Below are 21,141 nucleotides of genomic sequence, written 5' to 3'. Positions count from 1 at the left end.
GTAGTTTGGCTCTTGTTTCCTTCTTTCTTACTAAGATTCAAATCTTCTTTGTCTTGAATTAATTCCTCCATCTCTTTAGCACATTCCTAGCCTCTCTTGAACTTCAATTTCGTCCATCCACCTTGCTCCATGCATGTGCTATCCATTCCAAGCCTAAAACTGCTCCAAAATGCTCCAAATTGCACTTTCTTGCTATTTTAGCCCTTTCGACCTACAAACATACGAAAATAGCTTAAAATACTAAAATAACTAGGAACTAACAACATAAATGCAAGAAAACAAGCTAACTAAGTCGCATAAATATGCTCCTATCACTTGTCCTTCAACCTATCTAGATTTCAAAGATGATTTGTCTGACATTGGTGTATGCCATCTAGACTTGATTCATCAGGCAATGCAAATTCTGATTGTTTACTATGACTGGAAGTGGCTATTTTCCACTGAGCGTTTCCACAAACCGTGGGAAAGATATAGACACCTTTCATTGTTTAAGATTCCCTATAAAAAAGTCGAAGTGGGTTGATGCTCGTAGTGACCTTGTCACTTATTTTAAAGAAGCAGAAGCATTCTGACAGTTCTTCTTCTCATTCATTGGTTGCAACTCCTTAGCCTCAACTGTTAATTTAGGACATCCATTCTAAATGTCTTGACGAAGTCGATGCACCTTCCACTGCTTCGACGTCAACTTCTGCCCTTCTGCTGTAAGTGCCTATAAATGAATTTTCATGCTATGATTGTCTTCCGTCGATTGCCCCATCGAGGTCCGAGGGAATGACTCGTCCTCCCCTTATGATTCGACCTTCAGTTAATCGATTTGCTTTTCCCTTTGATGCTAATGATATTTAAATCACATATTATGCTCAGGTACTACTTGGGGCTATGATTGCTCCTGGAGATTTCAAGGGGAGCTTGCACTTTTCTTGGAGATGTTATGATGTGGTGCTATGGGAGTCACTATAAGGTACATGAATTTCTTTCCTCTATTTCTCTTTGTTGATGTGCATCAATTCCTGCTAATGTCCCTCGTATATTAGGCTAATGTGTGGATAGAGGCCGCCATGTTCCGAGAAGTAAAACTGATCCAGGAGCTTGAATGGATGACCTTGAAACAACGGCAAAAATAGAGGCAAAACGACGATTACTATCCTAAGTGAAAGAACTTAAGAGTGTGTATGCCAAACAGCAAGCTTCGGATACTGCTTATGAGACATAGATAATTTGATACAATAATATGGCTACTGTTGAAGAGGTAAAGGCCAAAGATTACCAGGAAAGTTTTGAGAAAGTTAGAGATTTGATAAGGCTGGAGAGGCTGGAGAGGCAGGCCAAGGAGGAGGCGGACATGCTCTTGTTGTCTTGAAAAAAGAGTCAGAGCGTGTGTTATCTTCGGAGCAGAGTGCTTGGGCTAGGGAACGGGAAGTTCTTCAAAAGAAGGTCGAGTATCTTCGCCAGGAGGTCGATCATAAAGATAACAAGCGCCATCGTGGACCTTCAACAGCTTACTGACAAGCATTCCTCTAAGATGTCGGCGCTTTGGGAAGACCATGAAAAGCTACTTGAGAAGGAGTTCGACATCGGATTCCTCACTGGTTATGCCCAACGAGACCACCCTAAAGGTTGGTGCCTTCAGAATTTATGAGAAGATCAAACATATGGAGTTCCCTCCGCCACAACATCTGTTGGATGAGATTTCAAACTTGGAGATGAAGCAAGAGGATCGCGATCTTGAAGGCAATCCGGCACCTGATGCCCCTAGTGAATCCTCTTCTACATTTAGGGGAAAAGATGTCCCGAAAGAAGATTAATTTGCACTTGCCTCTAGCTAGGAAGGTAGCATGTCCCTTTTGCAAACGTTTTGTCGTAATTCTAGACTTTTTCCTTCATTATTTTCTCTTCTTGAGAGGGAGGAGTGATGATTTTAATACAAGTAAGTTTGTGGGCCTGGTACAGAGCTCATTAGCTCCCTTGGCAACATTGGTTCAGGGGACAGTGCCTCCCAAACTTAGTATTCATAAAGTATTCTCATCACAATACCCAGAATACCACCTTACTCCGGTACCAGGAATTAGACATTAAACCTATGAGAAAACTTTTGCCCATGCACTTATTGAAACACCTTTATCAGATATAAGAGTTCTGAATAGTACTTGATAATATTGTACAAGTGGAAGTTGATTTCTTTGCACTTTGCCCCTGTTCTTGAGGTAAGGAATTCAATACTTGTGTTTAGGCCCAAAATAATATTGTTGGGCCGAGTTTAGGTTTATGCTCGGCCCAAAGTTGTTTCAAATATACTATGGGCTGCCTGGTGATCCCGGGCCATTTAGCAAGGATGGTCGAGTCATATCGCAAGAAGAAGTAGTTCGGATGAGCAAAGGGGTTGAAGAAGTCGTAGTGCAATTTGGATTCTCGACCAACAATGAATATAGCCTCAAAAAGGGGGTGAGTTCAAAGTCCTAATAGGGGTAGGATTGGTCGGAGTAGAGTTGGAACAGAACAAGAAGTCCCAATCCAGATATGATTTTGACTCGATCTCAAGGAGGATCTGGTGCTATAAATACAAGACATCATGCAATAATTAGGGCCCTCGAATTCAACACACAATTGCCCTGCGCAAAACCTCTCAAACATCTTGAGATTTTTTATTTTCTTTTTCCCACCGACACATCTTCAGTTTGGATAAACAGCACTGTGAAGGCAACCTGTGAACACCTTCAGTTTGGATAAACAACATTGTTGTCGTAGAATCAGCCGACTGAGGAGCACCTTTAGTTTGGATAAATAGCACTGCGTCGAGGTCGACTAATTACCTATCCAAGTCTCGGTTGAGAAGGATTTTCGAATCCTTATTGGTAGAGGTCATCTTATTAGCCTTCTCAGCGAAGTAAGGTGTTACGAGTTACGACATTCAGCGTATTGAACGCCGAGTGATTTTATGTTTGGATACTCACAAGTGAGTTCCAGAGTTCGGCATTCTGACGGTCGAACCACATTCACCATCAAGACATACATCACCTTTGAATACTTGTGTCCGTACAGTCTGGTGTCAATTTGATGTGCTTATACTCTCACAAATATAATCACTGTGACTGAATCTGGCATCGACGATTTGTGAACTTCGCAGAACTAGCAGCCTTGTCTTCAGGCTCGAGAATCCAAAAGCTGAGATTTGTTCCTTCCTCGGCCGCAGTCGCAAGATAAAGAAGTCAGCAACGCGCTTAACACAACATTAACAAATTTTACTCCTCGGTCGAGCTCGGCCGACGAGTTGGCACGCCCCGCATTCAACCGAAGGATGTAGTTAGCTATTAGTTACTCCGCCTGCGCGCCACATAGGCTTTTTAATTTTTAGGGTCAACAACTTGCAACGTGATGCCATGAGGAGTTTATTCTTGGTCCGGATTGCGTGTTCATTTCTAGTGAATCTTAAGCAAAAGTTCTTTGGAAATATGGTCATCAACATGTGATCGGAAATACTTTTTGAATCCTTTTGTCAGACCCTATGCGTTAGGCCTAAGTGTTTCTGATCAGACTACCTTGGTTGGCTTGAACAAACCATTTCCGTGTATCAAAGCTCCATTGGAATAAAATTCCTCTTGGGGTTTACCTAGTCCGGATACCCCCTACGAACCTGCTGACATAAAATGTCAATGTAAGGAATCTTGAACAAATATAGAGATATGGAGGCAATCTATTCGGATTAATTCTCGAGCGTTCGACTATGGAGGCAATCCATATCTACGGAGATTGATGAAATGATACAAAGATATGCAAAAGGATTTGCCCTTGCTCTTTATAGATTTGAAAAAAAGCATATGATAGGGTCCCAAGAGAAAATTCTTTTAGAATTCTAGAGAAGAAAGAAGTATGAGTAGCATAATCCAAGGAGTAAAGAATATGTATGATGGAGCGAGGACTGTAGTAAGACCTCATGAAGGACAAACCGAAAGCTTTCTCATAACCATAGGGTTGCACCATGGCTCATCTTTAGGTCCTTATCTTTTGCATTGGTCATGGATGAGTTAATGAGACATAATTAAGATGATTTTTCTTGGTGTATAAGTTTCGCAGATAATATAGTGTTGATAGATAAAACGTATGAGTGAGTAATGCGAAGCTTAACCTTTGGCAGAATGTGTTAAAATCTAAAGGTCTTTGCCTAAGTAGGTCAGAGACAAAGTATATGGAGTGCAAGTCCAATGGGAATAGGGGTCCTAATGAGATAGGGGTGAGAATTGAAGATTAGGAAGTACTAAAGAGAGAACGTTTTTGTTATCTTGGATCTATCATGCAAAATAACGAAGAATTGGATGAAGATCTTAACCATTATATACAATTTGAATGGATGAAGTGGAATAGTGTATTGGGTGTGTTGTGCAATTGCATATACCACTATAGCTCAAGGAAATTTTTTATAGAAGGGCAATAAGGCCAATAATGCTTTAGCACATGCAAAAAATGTTGGGGCCAAGCATCAAACGTGCAAAAAATAAGCGTATCCGATATGAGAATACTTCGTTGGATGTGTAGGCACACGAAAAAAGGACATGATTAGGAACAAAAATATCTGAGGTAAAGTAAGAGTGATTGCAATTGAAGATAAGATTAGAGAAAATTAATCAGTTAAGGTGGCTTGGACATGTGAAATGAAAAGGTACAGATGTTCTGGTTAGAAAATGCGATTATTAGATGATTAGGCAAAAGAGGTAGAGGAAGACCTAAGAAGACTTGGAAAGAAACTTTAAGAAAAGACATGGAGTACTTGGAGCTAATGAAAGACTGAATGTAATGACGTTCTAGAATTCATATAGTCAACCCCACTTAGTAAGATAAGACTTTGTTGTTGTTTTTGTTTTTAAACAAAATATTATGAAATTAAGCTAAATGACAGCTTGAATCATGATCGATTATTATGTCAAATTATTTTTTTCTTTGTCATGCTGTGTCTTAGAACACACATGGGCAGATACTAGATAGATTTGAAGCATGCATAAAACAGCCAGTAAGTTGAAAGTCGAGTACTAATTTAGGTGGAACAAAGCCATGCATAAAAATATTATACATAATAGAGAAGTCGGTGTTTTTGTGTGTGTGGCTTTTTAGCTTAGTACAGTGTACGCTCAAAGAACGACAAAGTATCTCGAACCTTTTTCATAAGTTTTATTCTAGAATACTATTATTATTATTCTTGAATAGTACCAGCAGAACACCTCTCTTTCTCCTCTACCTTCTTTTAGTTAATTAGAAAAACATATATAATGTTTGTCCAAATAAAGAAGAGTAGAAAAGAAGAAAGCATATTTATGGAATTATTTTTTATAAGTGCCACTGCAAAGCAGAGATCAATATTGCTACTATTTTCAGAACGCACGCATTTTAATTATATATTGTTCAGTCACTTACCAAGTAGTAAGAGAATAGCCTTATAAAAGGTTATTTTTTTCTTTTTATGCTTCTTTGAACAGATGTTTTTTTTTTTTTTATTAAACTTGTTTTTATTAATATCTTATGTTTTTCATGAAATTAAATATTTCCTAATGAATAATGTTTTTAATTATACATATACGTAAGTGCACGTATTGGAAGGTACCATAGATATATCACCGTATCGCTGACGGTGGTCAACAATTTCGATCAGTAATGTACAGAAACCCAATCGCAGAAAGTTACAAGCTTCTGCATAACGATTCATTGCGAATAATAAAATAAAATACAACATACTAACCTAGCTACCTAATTCACAGGGGATCTACAGATATGGGCATGCATGCTGTAACACGTAGATGCATAGCCAGCCTTGTTTGACCGTTTGCCCTCTCCAGTCTCAACCACAGAAATAAAGCCGTCAGGTTTTCTTGTTGCCAGACACGTGCACTGTGCTAATGTATATTGTAATGCTCCAAAATTTGCTTCATAAGACAGAGTAGAAAATTTTATTCATAATTACATTTGGATAAAAAGCACAGTCGATCTCCATTTTTGAGAAACAATTTTCGTACATTCATTTTTTCAAGCTTTGCGCTCGAACTTGAGTGCAAAGAGAGGAACATAGTATTGTTGCAAACTTAGATAAACGTTCAAATCCAAATGTCGAAAATAAATGCTAAATTTTTCCTATTTTTTTTATATACAAGAGATATTTTAAAATCAACATGAGGAAAATTCATATGTAAACGAGAAGCACACTAATTTAGTTACCTGACTTAACTCACAACTGATGCTTTAAAATATGATATGATAAGTACATTTTAAGTCACCGTCCAACATGGTTTACTTATAAATAAACGTCTTCGCTTTGTCAGAACTCACTCCACAAGACATCCTGACCATCCAATTAATTTGCTCCTTAGCTTACCGTCTTCTTTCTCCTGCAGCTCCCGTCCAGCTTACCGTCTTCTTTCTCCTGCAGCTCCCGTCCTGGTATTTTTTCCCTCCATAGAAATATTGAAATATGGTATCTTCAAATCATGAGAATGCTAAACAATCCCCAGCCTCGCCCAAAAGACAAAGGGGAAAAATAGTTGGATTTGCCTTGAGGCTGAAGGAACTAGGAAAGGATGACCCAAGAAAGATTATTCATTCTTTTAAAGTGGGACTAGCTCTCACTTTGGTGTCACTCTTCTACTATTTTAAACCACTCTATGAAGGTTTTGGTCTTGCTGCAATGTGGGCTATTCTAACTGTTGTGGTTGTGTTTGAATTTTCTGTTGGTAAGCAACTTCTGTAAGCTCTCAAAATTTAATGAATTTATTTGCTTCTAATTTCTAATATTTGCTAATTATGCTATTTAAACAATTTCAGGAGCAACACTAGGAAAAGGTTTGAATAGAATGTTGGCAACTTTAACAGCTGGTGCTCTTGGCATTGGGGCTCATCGCTTAGCAACTCTTTCTGGAGAAACAGGGGAGCCTATACTAGTTGCTCTCTTTGTTTTTATAATAGGTAATTATATAATACTATCAGAAACAAGAGTTAGAAAATTAATTATCTTACTAATTATGTAAATCAACATATTAAATATATCATATTGTAATTTCTTTGCAGCTGGAATAGTGACATTCCTGAGATTCATTCCCCAAATTAAGGCAAGGTATGATTATGGGATGTTGATATTCATATTGACATTCTGCTTGATTTCGGTGTCTGGTTATCGGGATGAAGAGGTGATAGAAATGGGATTTGAGAGGCTATCGACGGTAGTCCTTGGAAGCTGTGCTTCTGTAGTTGTATGCACTTTCATATGTCCGGTATGGATTGGGGTGGATCTTCACAATCAGATTGCTACCAACATCGAAAAGCTTGGGATTTTCTTAGAAGGTACGTACTTTAGGATGTATATATATACTTAAACATAACAGCGGTATTATGCTGCCTGTATGAAGACTAATGTTCTTATAAGCTAGATGTAAAAGTCATCAATTCCTGCAAAGGTTATTGGAGGTGATTTCACTGCAAAAAAAAAAAAAAAAAAAATAACAGTTGCACTTGGAACCTAACCTAGTAACACCTTAGCAGAAATATATTTTGTTCCCTTTTTATAGGCAAGTTTTGTGCATCCTAGTAGGAGGAAAAACAAATATCTATGACAAACACATGCACAATTGGATTACTATTTGCCTATCATGTGAAAATTTACGTACTTTGATTTTTCTTTTTATTATTACTACCACGAACCATCAGAACTTAACCAGTTAAAACTAATTATTTGCAGGATTTGGAGACGAATACTTTAAAATATCTGAGGATGGACAGCCTATAAACAAGTCATCATCTCTTCAGCGATATAAAACTGTCCTAACTTCAGGTAGCAAGGAAGAAAGCATGGTGAGAATTATACATCTTTCTCGTCTTCTATAACTTTATTACCTGGAAAATTATGCTTGAATTCCACTCTGAGTTGTTTGATTTCTATTGTCCAGGCCAATTTGGCAAGATGGGAACCATGCCACGGAAAGTTCAGATTTCGTCATCCATGGAATGAGTACCTGAAAGTTGGGAACGTAACTCGCCAATGCGCTTTCAAAATTGAATCTCTCAACAACTACCTGACCTCTGAGATCCAAGTATGACAATAAATGTATGTATGCATTTTAATACAAATTTATTAGGCCTATTATAACTTGTCTTTGTTAATCTTACAGTCACCGTCAGAAGTTCGAAATATAATTAAAGGGGAATGCACAGTTATTAGCTCAGAATGTGGGAAAGCATTGAAGGAACTAGCATCTGCGATCCGAAAAATGATTGAATCATCAGCAGCAGAACCTCATATTTCGAACTCAAAAGCAGCAGCTGAAAAACTCAAATCTGTAATCAGATCAAGTTTTTCTAAACATGGAGATTACCTAGAGATAATACAAGCAGGAGCAGTAGCTTCTCTACTGTTTGAAGTTGTCAAATGTACAGAGGAAGTTGCTGATGCTGCTCAAAAACTAGCATCCCTAGCACATTTTAAGAATGCTAAGCCTAGAGTAACCTCAGAGAAGCAAGAATTATCATCACAGGAAGCGGTAAAGCAAGTATCAGGCATCAATGCGGCACATCATGTTATAACGATAAATTCGTCTCAAAGTTTACCCGGAAGTGAGAATTCGTCCCCACCAGTACTGGCTCCAAGAATTGAATTGTAGACTTTGGGATGAGTAGTTTTTGGTTCTCTGTCAAGAAACGAATTGATTGATGTGCTTGTACTCGTCATATGTATTTTTTTCTCCCTTTAGGCATTAGCATGCATATATACTGTTAGGGAGTTCATGTATTGCCTTTCACCTAGAGCTTCCTCTTGAAGCTCAGAGGTTTGAGCAGTTTATATTTGTACTTGCTGCAAATAATGAATGGCCTTACTCAAAACAGAAACGCCTCTCTTGTCTTGTTTCATAATTCACAATTCGAATCATTCTCCACTGGATGGATACAGGAATTAGTTTAGTTTATAAATATGATTAGATAGTTCGATCACCTTTGATTCATTTAGACATGGCTTTAATAAACAAATTTACGGACTAACGTCAGAATCATGAAATGATTCATACACTAATGCTACAATTTACTCAACCAGAAATATATGAACTGATGTAGAATAGATGGCCGAGTGGATTAAAGATGAAATGGATCGAAGGAAGGCAAAAGGACACAATGGAAATTTACAGATTTGGCATCCAAGCTCCGTTTTGGGCCCATGATACCTTACCAAAAAGAGCACAACATCCTGGTTCAAACTCTTTGCTTCTTTGTGACATGGATTTTAGCCATCCGAGGTCTTTTAGACTTCCAAAACCGCAATTTAAAGTTTGTAATAATAATCGGACTTTTCGGTTAACTTATGATTTTCATCTTTACATTTCCTAATACTTCTTTTACATTCCCTAAGACCCCACGAACTTATCAAGGGTTGAGTTAAGTCTATTTAAGCCTTATGGATACTATTGTAATCATCAATTCATAATTAGTCAATTATCTTTTTGGATTTTCTCTCAAACTCTGGTGGATTCTAGAAAACTTGGTTCTTTGAGGGCATACGTTTTTAACCCTCTACGCTCGTGTTGTGTCAATTGGTACCAGAGTGGGCTTCTCCATCTTGGCATCGTTCATTCTATCTGCGGGTGATCATGATCCTGTTGCCCCCATCACTAGAGTGGACATGTACACTCAAAATGCGCGGATTGAAAACTTGACTAATCAACTTGGGGAACTTTGTGTGATGTTGCTTTCAGCCCCTGGGCCAAATAACTGAAGGGCTACCAAGGCAATATTTAGGGAGGTCAGAGGCCTCGTATCCAAGAAAGCGAATCAGAGTCCAAGAAAGAAGTTGTCGACATGCTATTCATATCATATTTTTATATCATTTTAGGTGGCATCTGATGTGGACAGCCACATCATTTGAAAAATTTGCAAAACCCGAAGAAAGGAATAAGAAAGACTCCTCGTATACCACAATCATCATTTAATTAATTAGTTTTTCTTAATTGTTAATTTATTAAATAGTGAACTAAATTTAAAAATCTGATTAATTCAAATGATGTGGTTGTCCACATCAAATGCCACCTAAGGTGGTATGAAAATGTGATACAAAAATATAGTATGAATAACATTATTCATTCAAATAATCAAAACCACAACTACTTTGATTATTTTCGGATTAAAGACAATATTCTGAATTTCACGGAGAATTTGAAGATCAAAGATTTGTTAAATTGACTAGTAGAAGTAGAGAGATTCTTTGAAGTCATGGAAATTCGTAAGACAACAATGGTGAAGATGGTTGCCTTCCGCTCAAAGTAACAACTGCTGTTTGGTGAGACCAATTGCAGAACATCCACAAGAAGCAAAGGAAGAATAGGGTTCGAACATGGAGAAAGATGAAGCAGCTCCTGATGGATTATACAGATGATTTCATGCGACTTGCTAAATATAATCATCTGACGGAGACAGAAAACCAAAAGGTTACAAGGTATGTGAATGGGCTAAAATTCTCCGTTCAGGAGAAGATTGGATTGCAGAATATGTAGGCTTTGCAAGAAGCCATTAACATGGTTTTGAGGGCAGAATTAATGGAAAAGGAGAGGCGTCATACTTCTTTTCGAAGAAATGTGTCCAAATATTCTGAAGCCCCTGTTGTCTCACATGTAGATAAGGGGAAACTTGGGGCGCATAGTTCTGGACGATCAAAACTATCAAATTTTCCTTATCAAGCATCCAATGAAAGAATTATCAAAACTTTCAATAAAGAGGATAATAGAAACCAAACCCAAAGGCAGAATCCATAAGCCAAACCTATGGCAGACATTTGTTATCGGTGTAACAAATTAGGGCTCGGTCCAACGTCTGTCCCAAATGCCGGCAAGCTAACCTGGTGGAGGCTGACGTGAATAATGATGAAGAATAAGAAGAGGAAGTTGTTGATGATGACTATGCAGGGGCAGAGTTCATAACTAAAGAAGGAATGGAACGCCTCAAGGCCTATACTGAAGAGGAAATTGTTAATGATAACTAGCACTTTGTTAGTTTTGATTGTCAGCCTCAAGTCCTATACTTAAGGCCCCACAAAGGCATCTTTCAAACTAACTACAAAACTTTCATTGCAACAAATCAATAAGTGAAAGCAAGCCCTATAATTCATCCAAAGTGTCAAACCCCTGGGGAGCTGTGCGAGGGAAATCTTGCCCCGAACATAGTTTTGGCACGTTCGGTGGGACCCTGATAGTCTTGTATGCCAAAAAGAAGAAGCAAACTTTCAGGTGGAATATAGAGTATAGGCCACCCTATTATCTAACAAGATCAAACATAGCAGATCGCCCGGAAGATTTTCCCTCCCTATGAGGCCCTGCAATTCTGGAGGGCCCAACTTCTTCCGAGAAGTCAAGTGGAAAAGTTACAAATGAAGACTTGCAAGCTACTTTGGTACAAGTACTGAAAAGCATGGAGAAGATTTCTTTGGAAACTAGAGGAAAGGTTAGTAGACTTTGTTCGTTAACAGGTAGTCTGTAAAGGAGATTGGAGTTGGAGTACTCTACCCCAAAAGATGGTTGCGCTAGGGAAATGATGAGAGAGGCAAGTCCTGAGAAAGGGCTAGTGATTCCTTTATTTCGTTTGCTCGAGGAAAAGAAAGATATGGGGAAGAAGAAAGATGAGCCTGAAACTAGTCAGCCTGAAGTGGAAGAAATCCAGGAAACAAGTATGCCTGACCCTTTATTAATCCCACTACATAGTAAGGGGAGATTGAGCTAGATGGAAGGAAGTTTGAAATGACTCAGCAAGTAGGAGAGCCTAATGGAAAAGGTGTGCCCACAGTTGTGGGCAAGACCCCTCCTTATAGGCCATCACCGTTGGCTAATAAGGGAGGGGAGGCCAAATGGAGATAGCTAGAACCTCAGAAGGAAGCTTTCTCGGGCAATGAGTGTAGCCCGAGGTGGGGACTTCTTTACACCTCACACAATAATGCAGCTAACCAGCAACTTAGAAATGAGTTAGTAGAGCTGAAAATGATGGTGATCTAAAATGCCCAACCATAGGTTTGCCCAATGTTCAGGATCACCTACCAGAAGCCCTACCTGGAGTATATTGATGAGTAGAACCCCTTTCCCTTTAACTTTAAGATGCCCACATTCCCAACCTTCAGTAGGGAGGACTGTAATGTGTCCTTTATAGACCACATTTTCAAGTTTTCTAACTACTGTATGGCATTTGAAGACAATCCTAACTACAAGTTTAGGTCGTTTAGGAATTCGTTGGTCCGCTTAGCATCTCAGCGGTACTCTCTATTACCCCTTAATTCCATTGCCAACTGGGGGCAAATGGTGATGGCTTTTCACAAGCAGTTTTATAGGGTAGAGCCCGAGATGACTATTAATGATTTAGTGGAAGTGAAGCAATATGAGCACGAGTCGACTAAAGACTTCATGATGAGGTTTAGGAAGACAAGGATGAGATGCCAGTTCCCTATCAACCATGCTCAGATTATATCTATTTCTCAGAAAGCTTTGAGATTACCATTGAGAAAGAAGTTCTATGATGTACACTTTAATGAGTTAAATGAGTTGTAAAAGCTGGTAATAGCTGCTACTAACTATAAGAAGTTGTGAACTAAGGAGCAACAAGTAAAGCATTCATCCAAAGTGCCCTCTTTCTACAAGAACAAAGCTGCAATACACCAGTTGGAGTTCAAAGGTCCTGAGTCGGGAGAAAATGACAGCAATATAGGAAAAGGAATTGACTTGTTTACAGCCGAAATGACCACTTCTTTCAAACCTTTGATAGTGAAAGGATTGGTCCAGCCTGTCAAAGACCAGAAAGTTGTCATGAATGATGAAGGGTTTGTGCCTATGAAGCCCCCGAAGTACTAGACCCATTCTTTTAATCTAACCAAGGCAACTGACATTTATGAGAAGTTGGTGAGGGCTAGGGTGATCTTGCTCGACACCACAAAGATGCCCAAACTAGAAGAGTTAAAGGGAAAAAAGTATTGTAAACTCCACTACATCTTTAATCATTCCATAGCCAGTTGTGTATAGTTTAGGGACTGGATACAGTTGCTCATAGTATTGTTGAAGAAACCCCAAGTAAATATGGTGATTGATACAAATCCTTTCCAAGAAGCCCCAATCAACATGATCAACCTTAATTGGGTTGAGAAAGGAAAAGCAAAGGCTACGTGGGAGGTGAAGGGAGAAAGAAAGCAAGCAGCCAAATCTACAGAAAGAGTTAAAGGGTTGCCCGACAAACCCAAAGCGGCTGTAATCAAGGGAGTGGTATTATGCAGTAAGTGCCAAGGTGAATGTGAGTTGGAGGCACCAGTATGAGGCGTCATTATTGATCAAAAGTTGATTAGAAGAAAAGAAATAGAAGAACAAGAGGCTCGCAGAAGTGTTATTCAGGCAACATAGAAGGAAACTTCCAAGAGTGTGTTCCAAAGATTAGGAAGGGATTCTAAACCTAAAGGTCTTTCTGAGGTATTCAGGAACTATAAGGCCTCTGAAGAAGCTGAGGACAAAGAAGCTAAGGTGCCAAGATGGATAGAAGTGAAACCTCCCTAGCTAAGTTATCACAGTAGTGCAAGGTAAGGATAGAGAGAGAGAACCATGAACCTGGTACCCCCAGTTACTAACAAAGATTCGGCCCGACTCGGCCAAAAATGGTATGTGATTGGCAAAGATGGAAAACTTGTTAAAGAAATGAGGGCATCTATGATCAGAAGGGTTCAAAGATAGCATAAAGCTCATATGAACTCATTGAAAATTCCCACCATTTTAGAAGCTTCAGGCAATGTTAAGTTTGAGGAGGTTACACAAGGTGGAAGAAGACAACTCTAATGGAAGAGCAAAAATGAGATAGAAATAGCTAATAACAAGATGAAGGGTGAAGGCCCCAGTGTTGAGAAGAGCTTAGGAGAGTGTAGTGATGATGCCTACACCAGGTTGGAGGCCTGAACCTCTCTGTTTTGGCACTATTTCCCCTGAGAGGGGGATGCCTTCACCCATACTAGAAGATGCACCCTGTGAAGTCTCAAAGGAGTTGCTTAGTTTTAATATAGTAATAGATGAGGAGGTGCTCGAGCTAATGCTACCAGAAGACGCACAGGCATTGATGGATAAGTTTGTATGTCAAATTGGATAAAAGAAAGAAGAAGTACTTGGACCCAGCAACTTCCACATAAACATGACTTATGTTTTATCAACCATGTTTTAGGCCAAACCAGATCAGCTAGCCATAATGGAGGGTGATTATTTGGCACCATAACCAATGATGGCACTTTTTGGTGTTGAGGAAGCTAGGAAAAAGAGACTAAGCGTGGCAGACTTACCCAAACCAACACGAAAGGAGCCCGATAGGGTATATTCTGACCAAATGGTGTTCAGTAGACCAAGTCTAGCTCAAGCCAACCATCTCAAGCCCATATATGTAAGTGCTCATCTGGAGGGAGTACCCTTCAAGAGGGTTTTGATAGATGATGAAGCGGCTATCAATGTGTTCCCAATCAAGCAAATGAAGAGGTTGTGTACAAGTAAGGAAGATCTTATTCCCAATGTTCTAACAGTTTCCAGTTTTCTTTGGAGCCATCACTAGAACTTATGGGATATTGCCTTTAGAAGTTGACTGGGTGTCCAAGCAAATTATGTTGGCATTCTTTATGGTGGATAACAGCTCTACTTATGGAGCATTGGTAGGCAAAGATTGGATTCACCAAAGTTTGTCTGTGTCATCCACTTTACATCAACAAGTTGTAGTCTACCACGAGTCTAGAACCGAAGAACTAGGATTTTAGGAGATTGTGAAGGCCGAGTCACGACCTTTTCTCTTTACAACCAATGTTGCAGAAGCAAACTTCTACAACCCCAATACTAGAATCTTATTGTGCTTAGGAGTCGATGAAAACGACCGCCCAACTAAGGTGATGGCCCAAAAGCTCATCGAACAAGGGTTGTTTCTCACTAGGGAGAAATGGGACATGCCTCACATTGTCCCAACCCACCAACACTAGTGATGTCAGAACAAAGGAAGAATGACCAAGTAATTGCAATGAGGTCCTTAATTAAGAGATTGCTGGTGTATGGAATAGAAAGAAAAGAAGTGAGAGAAAGCTCAGTCAAGGATGAAGCAGAGTTGGAGGAAGAAATTTCAAGTACCAAGAGTAGAGAAGAATAAAAGTTTTCGGGAGAAGAGATAGAAGTAGCCACTCACATGACTGAGTGTATGTATGACTTAGACTGGCCAGATGATGTGCCCGAGGATCCAAAGTCAGTTGAATTTTTGTTTACATAACCTGATAAACCAGTACCAGAAATACAAGACCCCTTGGAAACCATTAATTTAGGGACTAAGGAGGATCCAAGGCCAATACAACTCAATGGCTTATTAGAAGCTGGTGATTCGGCAAAGATAGTAGACCTTCTGTATGAATTTAAAGACTGTTTTGCATGGCATTACACAGAGATGCCGGGATTGAACCCCAATTTAGTAGAGCACATAATGCCTATCAAGAGGGGGTACAAACCTATGAAGCAAGCTCCAAGGAGAATGTCGAATGAGATAGAAAAAAGGTCAAAGAATATATTGAAAAACTAGTGAAAGCAGGATTTATTAGGCCTGCCAAGTATGTCAAGTGGTTGGCCAACATTGTACATGTATTAAAAGCTATAACTAATGCCATCCGATGTTGTGTCGACTATAGAAACATTAATGAAGCCACACCTAAATATGAGTACCCTATGCTAATGGCTGATCTGTCCATAGATGCAATCACAAAACATAAAGTTCTATCTTTTATGGACAGTAATGCTGGATATAACCAAATAAAAATGGCTAAAGAGGATATTCATAAGACAACATTTAGGTACCCATGACATATTGCAGCATATGAATACATTGTCATGCCTTTCAGACTAAAAAAATGCTGGTGCAACCTATCAGAGAGCAATTTATGCCATTTTTCATGATTTAATCGGCCATAACATGGAGGTGTATATTGATGACATTGTGATAAAGTCTAAAACTGAAGATCAACACTTAGAAGACCTCATACAAGCCTTAGTGATAATGAAGACCCACAAATTAAAAATAAATCCTAAGAAATGTGCTTTTGGGGTAAGATTGGGCAACTTTTTGGGATTTCTTGTTTATTAAAGAGGAGTGGAGGTATACAAAAACAAGGCTTGAGTTATAATGAAGTCACCCACCCCCACCAACAAAGTATAATTGTAAAGGCTATTAGGGAAGATCAACTTCTTGAGAAGATTCATTGCCAATTTGGCGGACAAGATTTAGCCGTTAACTCCTCTATTAAGACTGAAGAATTAAGAAGAGTTTGAATAGGGCCCATCGCACCAACGGGCTTTTGACAAAGTAAAGGCTTACCTAGCCTTTCCACTAGTGCTGATGCCACCTCAGAGTGGGAAACCTTTAAAGCTCTATATCTCTACCTCTAAAAAGTCAATAGGAAGCATGCTAGCTTAGAACAATGAATGGGGGAAAGAGCAAGCAATATATTACCTCAGTATAATCTTTACTGAGGTAGGGACAAGATATTCCCCAATTGAGAATCTATGTTTGGCTTTGTACTTCACTGCTTGCAAGCTAAGGCATTACATATTGCCTTGCCATATCCATATCATTGCCAAGACCGATTGATCAAGTATATGCTATCAAAACCAATGCTAACTAGAAGGATTGGGAAATGGATTCTAGCACTTTCAGAGTTCAGTCTTCATTGTGTGCCTCAAAAAGCAATAAAGAGACAAGCAATTGTAGACTTCTTGATTGAGCACCAAAAATCACATAATGAACTTGTCAACATCCCATGAACTTTGGAAGTAGCTAGTCTTTGGATCCTACCAAGTAAAGATCACTCGGGCAAAGAGAAATGGATTCAGCAAGAAGTATGAAGGATATCTAGCCTTTTGATCACTCATTGGAGGTTGTATTTGGATGGATCTTGCACTTAACATGCTGCTAGAGCTGGGATTTTCATCATTGATCCCAAAGGTATTCACCATTATAATTCATTCCTTCTAGATTATCAAGATACTACCAACAATCGGGCAGAGTACGAGGCATTAACCATTGGCCTAGAAATCCTGATGGAGTTAAGGGCAATAGAAATGGAGGTATTTGGTGATTCAGAGTTAATGATTAATCAGTTAAATGGAGGCTACAAGTGTAGACACATTACCATGGTTGGTTATTACTTGACAGCTACTTAACTGTTGAGTTATTGGGGTACTGAAGTGTCGGACACTCATATTTCCAGATAAGAAAATTTAATTGCTAATGAGATGGCACAGTTGACTTCTGGAGCATAAATCCAAGAAAGAAGGTTCGAGGTGGATGTGGAAGTACAAAGGAGAAATCTCCCTTTTATCTTTGAAAGAGGGTTCAGCTTAGATGTGATGACTAAGGAACCTGAGATAGAAGACTGGTGAACACCCATTATCCAGTACTTAAATGGCCTTTCTTTCCCCACAAGTAAGAAGATTAGGCAACAAGCAACTAAGTTTGCTATACGGGACAGAACTTTACTAAGAAAGACTCTAGATGGACTCATATTGAAATGCTTGGGCCTGGAAGAATCAATGAGAGTGATGGTTGAATTACATGAGGGCATCTGTGGAGCACATCAAGCTGGAACCAAGATGAGGTTGGTGTTGAGGAGGTATGGCTACATATGTATAAGAAAGAGAATGGTGTCTTGAATCTAACTTCTTTAGATCACATTCTCCCAATTACATATTTCTTGGACTTATCGTTTAAGCATATAACATTTATATGAGACGGCTTAAAACAATAATCTTTGCCCTTTATATTAAACTAGATTAGTTTAACATATGAAATGTCCGTAAAGTATCATCATATGATTGGTTTTAGGGCACATTTCCAACAATCTCCCACTTGCACTAGACCCAATCAGCTTGGTCATCTATGATGATACCTCTTCTGAATTCATTTCAAAAGTGGTTGAGTAATAGGCCTAGACAATGGGTATCTATATGTTATCCATAGAAGCAACCTTGAGAATAACGACGTCACCATTATGCATGATTCTCAATCATGTGGTTTAGTCTCTCATTTAAGTTCAAATCTTGATGAGACCTTGATTCCCTGGCTTGAGCTATCGCCCCATTAGTGTCGTAGTGTCGGTACACTAGAGACACTTTCTCGTTGGAACCGAATAGAGAGTTCATAAATGAACTTTCCCATCCAAACAACATTGTTGTAAGCTTCTATATGGCGATATATTTTCCATGCACGATGGAACACACTAAAGTCATTACTTTTAATGCTTCCCCCAAATATCTCTTTAGTGATAATGAAGAGGCATCCAATTATCTCTTCATTCAAAATGAAAAGACATCCAATGATGGATACGATATTAGATTCATAATCTGATACATTTATGCTTTCATCGCTTTACTCTAATTTTTCCTCAGTCTTGAGGAATCTATCCTTTAGTATTTCTTAAATACTTAAGGACTCACTTGACAGTTGCCATGGTTCTGATCCTGGGCTTGCACTAATATCATCTTGTACCGATCTTGGCACAACTCATATCAATGTTTTTCATACAATATGAAATAAGTAAATCACCTTTCTGTGTATGCATAAAGGATTCTATTTATGCTTTATGCTTCTTTGGGAATCAAAATGGTACATTCCCTTTTAGAAGAATAACTCCCAGTTTGACTGAAATTGTCCTTTCATTTGAAGTTTATCATTCGAGAAACTTCTTACATCTATCGTCTATCAATAGGGATTGAGATGATCCAATTATATCTTGAAATCTATCACTATAGATTTCCATCCCATGTATATAGACTATGTTTCCCATAGACATTCTATCATTATAGAATGTTTAAAGTCATAACTTTAACGAAAAAGAATTCCTTTCATTTCTAAAATTAATATATCATATATATGTTCAAATTTAGGAATATTGTTAACTCCTACTAATCTTTTGTAAGCCTAGTAAACAAAAGATTCATTTACATCCTTATGAGAAATCAAACGATTTTATCTTTCTCTCATAAGACACTTATGGCTCCCTCTAGCTTGCTAAGATTCATTATGGATGGATCTCTACAACTTACACATCTTGTGATTCCTAGTTTTAGACATATATTATCAAGACTATCTTGATAATGGTTTCAGAAACCCATATTATGTCCAAACATTGAATCACCATTTAGTTGTAGCTATCAATCTTCAAATTAATTGAAACCAAGACTACATCAACGATGGTTTCTTCTAGGTCAACCAATCTCGTTGATTGTAATCACCTTAAGCTACCATTTAGCTATGCATGTTTCATTATTTCAGGTCAAATGGTACTATACCATTTATTTGAGTATATGTTATATATACACTCAATGTAGTCATAAGGATTTTCATTCTTATTTCTTTCGAATTAAGAGGTATAACTTTATGAAATAGTCATAAACCATTCAACTGAGACGGTTTATAAATCCTTCTCGACTACCTTGGAGCTTGTGGTGTAGGAACTAGGTTGTTATATTTGTTTATTTTTATCTTGTCTCTCAAAGAACCCATTCTTTGAGTTCTATCTCTCGTTCATTTACTCTATCTTAGGCAAATCCTAGTGTAGGATTACAATGAACTACCCAACAAACAACATTTGTTGGTTGGTTTGTAGAAGTGATATCCAAAGGTTAATATAAGGATATCACACAAGATTGTTCTCAAACAAATATTGCTTATTAGCACACAACCTCAAATCTTCACACACTTAAGACTTGTCTTTCTTTCCAACTACATCCTATTGAGTCATGAAAATTTTGGAAGATCTTCTAATTGACAATCATTTTGTTTTAGAAGTATATATCCTATACATGGGTGATTGATAACATCCAACGAACTAAATCTTATTCGAGTTCATTCTTCTCCCAATGGAGAAATCCATTATCTTATGATGCTACTTTCCTTGATATCTTTCAAGGAAACTCTTCTACAATGTTATTTTTTCCTTGGATCAAATCTAAGGAGATAAATACTTTAGACGTCTTATTCATCAACTTACATTCTTGAATTCTTTGAAACCTTTTGTTAAACAAAACATTCATCCATCTCTTATAGTGACGGAATTAAGTTCCTTATTCAAATTGGAATGTAAAGACAATCTTTGGTTTTCCAATTTCTTTGGTAGTTCATATGAGGAAGTAAGTATTATCTGCTTTTGCAGAGATCTATATTTTATTCACATTCCGAAAGTGAAATAGTTTCTCTTCTCTTATTAATCTTCTACTTCTTAATAGCCACACTTTTACAACTATTGTAAAACATAGTTAATAATACAGAATCAAGAATTCAAGTAGAAGAACCAACTGTTTTGAACTTATTCAATAACAATTTACAACACCTTCGAAAGGTGTGTTCTTGACACTTGCAAGGCATTTCTTGCAAATACCCCTTCCAATGTCCATCCTTTCATAAAGAAAGTTTGTTCCCTTGGAGTTATTTCACCTTCTGCATTTGTCTTCTCCTTTGACTAAAATAGTCATGGTGCCTAAACTCCTACTATCTCTCTTGAAACTTATTTCAATTGTGTTTATACACATCAAACAATTTGGAGAGTGTGCGGTTAATGTTCACTATATAGTTTACAATAAACTTAGTGAACCATGTGGATAGGGACACAAAGGTGAAGTCCTTGCCTAGTTTTCGTCTCTTGAACTGGTTTAACACTTCAATACTCAATGATTTAAAATCATCATAAGTCCATGTTGATGGACTATTTTTGTCAATCAACCATTATGTTCTAAACATAATTACAAACTTTCAAGAATTGTTCAAGGAAACTCTTATTTCTTCATACAACAATTTGTAAGTGAAGAATCATGGCACATAATGTGTCCATGCCCTTGTGCTTATCTTCATAAGTTCCTTTGTTCATAAAACATAGGAATAAGCATTGGTTGTTTGTGTTGTCCTCTTTATGATAGACTTATCTAACATGTTCTTCCAATGGTACATTATCAATAGGAAGATTGTAAGGATGAGACTACTTAGGTACATATACATTCCATTCAAGACAATTTATGGGATTGCAGTACCAAGTCCGGAAACTAAAGCCTTCGGCTTTTCTTTGTCAAGTTTCGGATAGCGTTTACAAATATATCGGTTAAAAAATACATAACG

The 21,141-nt window shown here is 38.0% G+C and overlaps 1 protein-coding gene across 1 annotated transcript; it reads left to right on the top strand.

Annotated features, from left to right (window-relative positions):
• The first annotated feature begins 6,307 nt into the window (after positions 1-6,307).
• LOC137714829 (aluminum-activated malate transporter 2-like) lies at positions 6,308-8,850 on the top strand. Its single transcript, XM_068453960.2, has 6 exons — positions 6,308-6,710; positions 6,802-6,942; positions 7,045-7,317; positions 7,712-7,824; positions 7,920-8,063; positions 8,142-8,850. Exons 1-6 carry the CDS (start codon positions 6,452-6,454, stop codon positions 8,628-8,630), a joined length of 1,419 nt encoding a protein of 472 aa, XP_068310061.2. The 5' UTR covers positions 6,308-6,451; the 3' UTR covers positions 8,631-8,850.
• The last annotated feature ends 12,291 nt before the right edge of the window (positions 8,851-21,141 follow it).

Source organism: Pyrus communis, chromosome 3 (assembly GCF_041283825.1).
Source record: "Pyrus communis isolate YQ-2024b chromosome 3, ASM4128382v1, whole genome shotgun sequence".
Lineage (NCBI taxonomy): Eukaryota > Viridiplantae > Streptophyta > Magnoliopsida > Rosales > Rosaceae > Pyrus > Pyrus communis.
Note: the sequence above shows the minus strand (reverse complement) of the source record. Positions and strands in the feature narration are given on the sequence as shown.